The sequence below is a fragment of the Cariama cristata genome, unplaced genomic scaffold (genome assembly GCF_000690535.1).
Source record: "Cariama cristata isolate BGI_N322 unplaced genomic scaffold, ASM69053v1 scaffold40358, whole genome shotgun sequence".
Lineage (NCBI taxonomy): Eukaryota > Metazoa > Chordata > Aves > Cariamiformes > Cariamidae > Cariama > Cariama cristata.
In genome coordinates, this window is record NW_009633592.1 from 1 (window position 1) to 8,849 (window position 8,849).

Here is an 8,849-nt window from a genome sequence, read left to right on the forward strand (position 1 = left end):
GGCTTTGCTTTGAGGCCGCAGAACACAGCGAGAAAGGAGCCCAGTGCTGGCACCCCCGGGCCCCCTGCGCTGTTGCTCTCCCGCTCCGTCGAGGGTGGGCTGCTTTACTTCCTCCGAAGCAAATGGGATCTATGTTTTCCCCAATGAATGGCTTTTAAGGTGCCCGCTTCTCGTCCTTGCTGTTGGCACACAGTTACAGAAGCATGTGGCTGCTGGCTGGGTGATGCTACCGGTCCCTTGGCTGGGCTCAGCGAGAAATACCCACGCTGATCCCCTTTGTGTCCCTTTTCTAGAGGACCTGCGACAACGTGGCTTGCATGAGTGGCTGGCGTCGCTGTCTTTCGATAACCCCGATTGTCCTGACCTGCAGCTGACCATGGGTGCAGTAATTGTGGAAGAAATTAGGGTGGCTGTAGAAGCAGCCACCGGATTCAGGTGTTCAGCTGGGATTTCACACAACAAGGTATGTGTGTAACGCATCAGCCTGATTTCTTCTGAGTAGCAGAGTCAGAATGTGCTGTAGACACTCTCCTACGCACTCTTCCAAGTCTCCCATAGAAGATGATCTGAGTGGGGAATGCAGCCATGTGTGAGCACACCTTCAGGGAAATTATAGGACATCTGGGAAGGGGAGGAGTCTTTTCCCAGAGAGGTAGCCTATGCGATCAGCACTCAATTTACTGCCTGGATTCCTGGTGTACCTTACTGAGTTAGCTTACTAGGAAGAAAAGGGTTTTAAGTCCCCCAGGAGAGTTTTCTTCAGGAAAAAACATGAGCTTGAAGCAGGTAACCTCCACCTTCAGTTTTAGGCAACAGTGGCTGTAGCCAGGGAATGGTTTGAACTGACCCGGTGACTTGGAGGAAGAAGAATACCCGTTTGGGGCACTGAGGCAACTCAGCTTGCTCTTCCTCTTTCTGGTCAATCGGTCTTTACCCCTGCTGGCCACGCTTTGGGCGATGCTCAGCCAGCCGCTGAGAGCAGCCACAGCAGCACTTCGTGCATGACAGCAGCTGCAGAAATAAACAGACTTTGATGCTGCAGCTCTAGAGGGTTTCCTGCTGGGTGAAATGCAGGGTGGTTTACTGAGAGCACCTAGCACTCATTTCATTCTTTGCAGAAAAGGTTTGTACCTACAGAGGTGAGCTGGCTGTGGAAGCACTGTTGCGTGTTCTGCGCAGGCACATGTAGGCTCTGGTAATCTCTGTATTGTGCTTGCTGGTATAGATATACAGTTCTTCAGGGATAGCACAGTACAGCATAATTTCCTTACTCCCTCTTAAAAAGAAATAAAAATGCTGGCATAGAAAATGGAAGCTGGGAGAAGCTGCTAGGGATAGCAGGGATGTTCTCTGTTATTCTTGTTTGAAGAGAGCAAAAAGGCATATTGAACATCTTTTCCACTGGAAATTTCTACACCGGTGATCTTCCTCGGCTGGCTCATTTCTGCCTCACAGCCTGCTCCAGTTTCAAGGTGAGCCAGTGCAGAACTAGCTCCAATACCTGTGGACAGCTGATAATAGTTCCAGTTGTTTCTGCAGCAGTCAAAGATGAAATTTATCTTCCTCAAGTTCCAAAGCATCCATTTAGTCTTTATCCTTTATCCTTTTATTTTTTGAGTCAGAGCCTGTGTTTTTAAAGCCATAACTGTACAGATAAGCCCCTTTTACAAAGAATGAAGCAAGTGCTAGGTGCTCTCAGTAAACCACCCTGCATTTCACCCAGCAGGAAACCCTCTAGAGCTGCAGCATCAAAGTCCGTTTGTTTCTGCAGCTGCTGTCATGCACGAAGTGCTGCTGCGGCTGCTCTCAGCGGCTGGCTGAGCATCGCCCAAAGCGTGGCCAGCAGGGGTAAAGACCGATTGACCAGAAAGAGGAAGAGCAAGCTGAGTTGCCTCAGTGCCCCAAACGGGTATTCTTCTTCCTCCAAGTCGCTGGGAATTTGGGTCAGTGCAAACCATTCCCTGGCTACAGCCACTGTTGCCTAAAACTGAAGGTGGAGGTTACCTGCTTTAAGCTCATGTTTTTTCTAAAGAAAATTCTTGAGGGACCTTTTTTCTTCCTAGTGAGCTAACTCAGTAGAGTACACCAGGAACCCAGCTGTTAAGAGACCAAATAATTGAATGAGTTATTTGGAAGCACCTGGAGGGATAACAACATGGTTTTATCAAGAACCACTTGTGCCAAATGCCTTTCTGTGCCCTCTTTGACGGCATAAGTGACCTAATGTACAGAGGAGACTGTGGATGTGAGATGTTGACCTTAAGGTTTCTCACTCACCTCACCCTGAGTCGCATAAGCTGATGATGACACCCTAGCAAAACACAACATGACTGAGGTTATCTGAAGGGCACGCATCTAGCTGAAGAAAATCTTATTATTTTTCCATAATGATTTTGTTCAGTGAGTTGCACTCAAATAGGGATGCTTAGAGTGGGATCCTGGGGGGATCTGTCTGAGGTTTGCTAAGAGCCAATGTTTTCTCTAAAGCCTATAGAGAGGGAACAGCTGTAGGAATTCAGGTGATGCTAAGCACAGATGGGGCTCAGGGTCTGGGCTGTGGGAGTTCTGGGAGATGAAATTAGAGCTGAAAATTCTGGGCTTGGAAAGCCCAGAAAGAGTCTGAAATCACCAAGCAGTGCTGCTTATGCTCCTCTTGCTCCTCACGGACTCTTTTTGTGGTTTATAGGAAAAAAACAACCAGCAGGCTTTTGGCTAAGTTGCAGTAAGTCAGGAAGTAGCCTGGAGTTATTGTGGACAAGCAGCAGGATGAGTCAGTAATATGAGTGCTCTTGTAGAAATGGCAAATCCTGTTTCAGCGTGTGCAGATTAGAGAAGGTGTCAGAAAAAGTAAATTATTTCTCCCCGTGAAGTCTCAGTGATTGGTTCAGCTGTGGCAGCACTTCACTTTATGAACAGTGTGCGTAAACTTGGAAGAGTCTCCAGTGAAACAAGAGTAACAATAATTGGACATCTGGAAAATGACTGGATATGAAAAGTTGAAGGAAAGGCATCTACTTTGTCTAGAAAAGAGTGAGAATGTACGTAAGCCTGTAAAACAGGCTGTTAATAAAGATCATAGCTCAATGGGCAGGAAAGAAATTTTGCTTGGTTATAGGATGTGTGGTAAAGCACTGAAAGAGGAAGTTATCAGACTTGTTCAAAAAAACCCCAAATACCCTGCTAAGCGTATTTCAAGCTGGTCCTGTGTATTGATCCTGTGGTAGATGAGAGTGGGAGAGGAAGCTGTATAGCAGATAGGCTAGAGAACATCCCTTCCAGGCTAGCAATTCTGTATCTTGCAGATTTCCTTTTGCAGCATTCTGCTGCTGTGGACCTCGCAGAGGGAAGGTTAAAATAGTGACATTGAGAAAAAGCGAGACAAACACAGACGATGAAGGAGCAAGACATAGTGAGAGAGAGAGCCCGGGGGGATTATGGGGATGCTCTGGAAGCTCTAGCATGTTTGCCTGATGGAAATCTAAGCCAAGCAGAACAGGTGATAGACCCAGATCCCCTAAGCTGCCTGGAGCAGGACTCCAGGCCTTTGCAGAGCTGGAAGTCTGGAAACAGCAGTGCTTTCAGAGTACCCAGCCAGTGCCTGCCGAGTCCCAAGGTGGGTACTACCTGGGAGCAAGCAACGGTGCAACCTACACGTACTTCCTAGCAGCTATTCCAAAGAGAGCTCTTAGAGGCAATACAGCACAAGCTGTTAGGTAGAGCCACAGTAAAGTCAGTGCAAAGTTTTTAATAACAGGGTTTCCACTCTCTTCTGTGTTACAGACACTGGCAAAACTGGCCTGTGGGTTAAACAAGCCCAACCGCCAGACGCTAGTATCTTCGCGATTTGTCCCACAGCTCTTCAGCCAACTGCCCGTCGGCAATATGTAAGTACTGGGGAGCTGCCTGCTTTTGTGCAGCTTGGGGCTCAAGCTGAGCTGCTCTGTGGCAAGAGCATGTATTTGAAATGCTAGTGCTGTGATTCCACAATCCAGGCTTTTATCAGGAAGAGAGCCCTGTTTGTCTTCATTGTCGTGGTACTTGCTCCTGTTGGTTTGTCATCATTGCTTGTGTGAGCAGAACTAAAGTGACTTGGAGGTAGGAAACTGTTCCTGGCCACCTCAACAGAGAGCAATTTGATGGCAATTGATAGCAGCCAGTAAAGGCTTTCAACTCCACAGTAACTGCTTATCGATGCTTGTAAGAAATGGAGAGGAAATCCTGCCAGTAAGCCCTCAGAGCTGTGAGTGACGGTTCACGAGGAGCATGCTTGGGAGCTGCAGCCCTGCCAGTGAAGGGACCGCACTCGAAGAGCCCAGTTAGCATCCTGTGGGCAGCCTCTCCCTGGGTAGGGCTGTGTTCAGGATGACTGCTGGGGTGCATAGGTGTAAGCCAGGAGCAAGTGTGGGCAAGGAGGCCATAGCTGTGCCCCAGTGTGACAGAGCTGTGCTCCCAGAGAGCACATGTGGTTTGGTGTTCAGCATTCATACTGCACACCAGTACTCTTCCTGGTGTAGGATCCAGAAGAATGAATCCCTGGTCCTGCTCTCCAGACCTGCACTGCTGCTCTCTGCCTTCAGTGTCTCACTAGGGATGGAGGGGGGTGCATGTGGGGAAGGGTCCTGTCTGTGTAGGAGGAAGCAGGGAGTGTGTGAGGCTTTCCTCAGAGCGTGGTTTGGGATCACATTTTGAAGATGGAGCTGAGGGAGAAGCACTGAAACCAGGTGAGCCAAGGGGCAGTTCCCACTTCAACTCCTATGTGTCTTCCTACTACGAGCAGAAGAGCTGTTATGTACCAAGTGTTCCCTTTTGTCCTGCTAGTTCCTGACTGCTTCTAGCTGTCCTGATCTAGGGACAGCTGCTGCAAGAAGACTTGGTGTAGTCTCCTCATGGTGCTTCATTTGCGTTTTCTCTTTTTCTTTCTTTCTCTGCCATAGCCGTAACCTGGGAGGCAAGCTTGGCACTGCCATCACAGACATCCTGGGAGTAGAGTACATCGGGGAGCTGACACAGTTCAGTGAGACACAGCTCCAGACTCACTTTGGAGACAAAACTGGGTAATGATAAACCACTCACCACAACTTGGCTCTTGGCAGGAACTGAGACTTCCTTTCGGTCACAGGTTGTTCTGCTGTGATTAGGCAGGTTTGAAGAAGTATTGGTCTGGCAGGCCCACAAGCAGGTTTCCAGTCTCACCTGCTGCCAGGCACCCTCCCTGGGATAACGTTTTGCCTGTCAGGCAGCTCCTCTCCCTTCCTCTACAGTGTCTAAGGATGGGGCCAAGCTGTGGAAGGGCTCCTTGCAGGCTGGGAAGCAGGCAGGCTTGACAGTCTCATTACAGAGGAAATTACAAGGCTGGACTGGAGCCTGAAACACCACTTCTGGGCCCAGAGCAGTGGTTGGGGTGCCCTGCAGACTGGTGAACCGTTGCCGCTTCAGAAGAGGCAGAGGAGTTGCACTGACAGGCAGTTGTGGTGTGAAGGAAGCCTTCCTCTTCAGCTGTGGCTGCAACTGCAGAGCTGGGAACGAGAGGCAGAGTCACAGCTTGCACAGAGCTGGAAAGCGTGGCTTGGCAGAAGGCTGACTTGCTGCCCAGTGATGCCTCCTTGTCTGAGGTTGCCTTCACCTCATGCTTTCTCTGTGGCCTTCAGGTCCTGGCTTTATGACTTGTGCAGAGGAATTGAAGAGGAGCCTGTGAAAAACCGGTACTTGCCCCAGTCCATTGGCTGCAGCAAGAACTTCCCTGGGAGGACAGCCTTGGCCACGCAAAAGGAGGTGAGAGAAGCCTACGTTTAGCACAAGGCTTGGCCTTTGCACTGGAGAAGATGAGAATGCTAAAAGCTGAGACTAGTTTGCAAAACTCCCGCTTTTCTGTGTCACAGTGCTCTGAAACTCAGCCTAGGGGCTCGGTGGGAGGAGGTGGTTTGAGCCGCAGAAATTAGGGAAATCCTCATTTGACAGAAATGCATTGATGAACTCCTGCACAAAGAGGTCCAACCCTGTTGTAAATTCTGCAAGCAAAACTGTGGGCTCATGCTCTTCAAGAGGTATTCGTGGTGCCAAGCTTCAAGGGCTTGGTTGCTAGAAAGAAGGTAATTAGCTCAAAGAAAGAGGGGGGATGCACCTTACCTGTGTTAGCTGGGGAGAGGTTCCCACAGAGCTGTAGGAGATGCAGAGAGGTCCAGGGTGGGGGACCCAGATTACTTGGCAAGGTCTAGCAGTAATGCTATCCACAATGCCTTGCCTCCAGCGTTGAATCCTTACCTGGGCCAATTTCTCCAGGATTACTTCAGATATGGGGCCTCGTGATATTCTGTGTCCATCCCAGTCTGATCTCCTGGTGTGTGGAGCGTTGCTCTGGCCTGGCAGCAGTGCTGTGAGCAGAAGCCCAACCTGTTACCACTGTTTTGTCCAGGTGCAGCACTGGCTCCTGCAGCTGGCCTTGGAGCTGGAATCCAGGCTGATCAAGGACAGGAGCCAGGTAAGGAGGGGGAGGCACAGGGACAGCGTTCTCCCTGCTGGCTTTCAGGAAGCCACATAGCGCGTTTGCACTGTGAGCTGTCTGCAGGAAGCTCAGAGTGGTGTGTGGTGGGGGAGGAAATCTGCTTGTCCTCAGCTGTGTGCCTGTGAGCTGGGGTGCCCCAAGCAAAAAGGTGTGCAGGAGCCTGGCCAGGAGGGGTGGTTTTGCCCCAGAACACTGCAGGGCTATGGCCGGACCTTGTCCTGTGCTGTAGGGTGCGGGGACCTGAAAGCCACCGCACCTTCATCCTGCGGCACTGCTGCTGCCTCGCAAACCCTTTGCTGATGCAGCTCTGCCTGTGCTGTGGGCTGTGAGAGGAAGCGATATGCTCAGATCCGGGTGGAGGACTGCAGGCCAGGGTGAGATTAACGTGCTAGCTTCATCGCTGCAGAGGGGGCAAGAAAAGATGTGCAGCTGGCTTCGAAGGAAAGCAAGGACTAACTGCTTCCCATCCTGTGTGGCACAGCTGTACAAGCACTTGGTGTCCTGTACCTCATCCCTTGGACTTCAACCAGGCAGGACAAGCTGCGCTCTGTCACACAGCATCATTGGGAGGCGATAGCTGATCGTACAGGGTTCTGGGCAGCGAGATGGTCTCCTGGGGCTTTCCTGCAAGTGTTGCTTGAAACACAGCTACCTCTTCTCTCTGCAGAACCACAGAGTGGCCAAGCAGCTGATGGTGGTCATCCGCATGCAGGGAGACACCCGGGTGTCGCGCTTTTGTGCTCTGTCCCGCTACGATGCCCAGAAGATGTGCAACGATGCCTTTGCCCTCATCCAAAACTGCAACGCGGCTGGGGCTCACCAGGCGGCCTGGTGAGTGTGGGAGGAAGTGGTTCACGTCCCCGTCAGGGGTTTTTCTGCTGCGGGTGGTGCAGGATGAGCCAGGGACCTGACAGAAAGGAACGAGAGTGTTATGCTGACTGGCAGGGAAAGTGATCCCCAGCACACACACAGCGGAGGGCAGTGACCTCCGCTTGTCAGCGGTAGGACAGCTGTGAGAGCCTGGCGTCTTCCTAGCCCCACATCTGGCGAAACACTTCTGACTTCTGTACTTGGAGCTGATGATTGCTACTGGCAGGGGGGTATCCAGCTGGAGCAAGGCAGTCCTTGCCCTGCGGGGCTGGAGAAGCTAGCGAGGGCCTTGCTCTCCTCCCCGAAGGACAAAGGTGCTTTTTGGGAGGAGGCCGTTGGGGCAGGAAGGAAAACTGAGGTGCATAGCTCCCATATTCAACATTCCTTCCTTCCTTCCTTCCTCCTGCTCTGCAGTGAAGGCAAGAAGGGCCCGTCTGCTGGGCTCCAAGAAGGCTGATGCTCCCTTAAGGCCCTCTCACCTTGCCTGGGAGTCTCACAGCAGCTCCAGACTGCTCCAGGGCCCTTTCCTTTGGGAAATACTGTTCTGGGAAGAGGCCTGCTATGTCTCTGAAACTCTGTTCTGGAGGTAGCAATGCTGACATTTTGTCAGAGCAAACGTCTCTCCCACCCCTTGCCAGGTACCCAAACTGCAGTTCCTCTGTCCCCTGCGTGTGAACATTTTATGTTGCTTCAAGTCTTACCTCAAAAGACTTCTTGTTTCACAGGCTGGTGTCTGAGCTGATGTCGGTCTGTCCTTTGCAGGTCTCCACCGCTCATATCGGTGCTTCTCTCGGCAAGCAAGTTCTCGGAGCCTGCCACGCACCTCTCTGCAGGCATCGCCACCTTCCTGACAAGCGATACCCAGCCTGATGGTATGGCCACCACCAGCCAAAACACCACGTCTTCTAGGAGGCCCAGGGTCAAGTTCTTCAGGAGCCCAAGCAAAGAGCTTAGGCAGAAGCCAGCTAATGCTATTGAGTCATTCTTCCAAAAGGCAACAGAAAGGCAGCAGTCACAGACGGCAGCAGCAACCAGCCTGCCCACTGCTACCACTGCAGGGTCACCTGTGCCCAGCTCTCCAGAGCACCAAGAGAGAGATGGCGTTGGACTTGCCTGTGGGCGGTGTGACCCGGAGTCCCCTGTGAAGCGGAGTCCCAGAGACGGGAGCCCTACTTCTCCTTACAAGAGGCTTCCCTGTGAGAAGTTGCCATCTGATGCTACACAAACACCCTCGACTCCACCCAGCGTCAGGACCCTTCTGAAATTAGAGCCAGCTATGGAGGGAAACGAGCAAAATTTCCCACCCTCTCCTGAGCTCGCCCCGCTCCCTCCTGCCTCACCGGGGGACCAGCAGTACTGTGAGAAGTGCGGCCAGCTCGTCCTGGTGTGGGAGTTCCCAGAGCACACGGACTACCACTTTGCTCTGGAGCTGCAAAGCTCCTTCCTGGAGCCCAGCGCTCCCACAGCTCCAGCAGAC

General features: G+C 51.8%; 1 protein-coding gene across 1 annotated transcript; it reads left to right on the forward strand.

Annotated features, from left to right (window-relative positions):
* Positions 1-293: 293 nt before the first annotated feature.
* POLH (polymerase (DNA directed), eta) lies at positions 294-8,849 on the forward strand (the record flags this gene model as incomplete). Its single annotated transcript, XM_009706814.1, has 7 exons — positions 294-463; positions 3,781-3,884; positions 4,935-5,054; positions 5,649-5,772; positions 6,413-6,478; positions 7,170-7,333; positions 8,135-8,849. Coding segments are annotated over 7 exons (1,463 nt in total), but the record flags the coding sequence as incomplete, so codon positions are not given.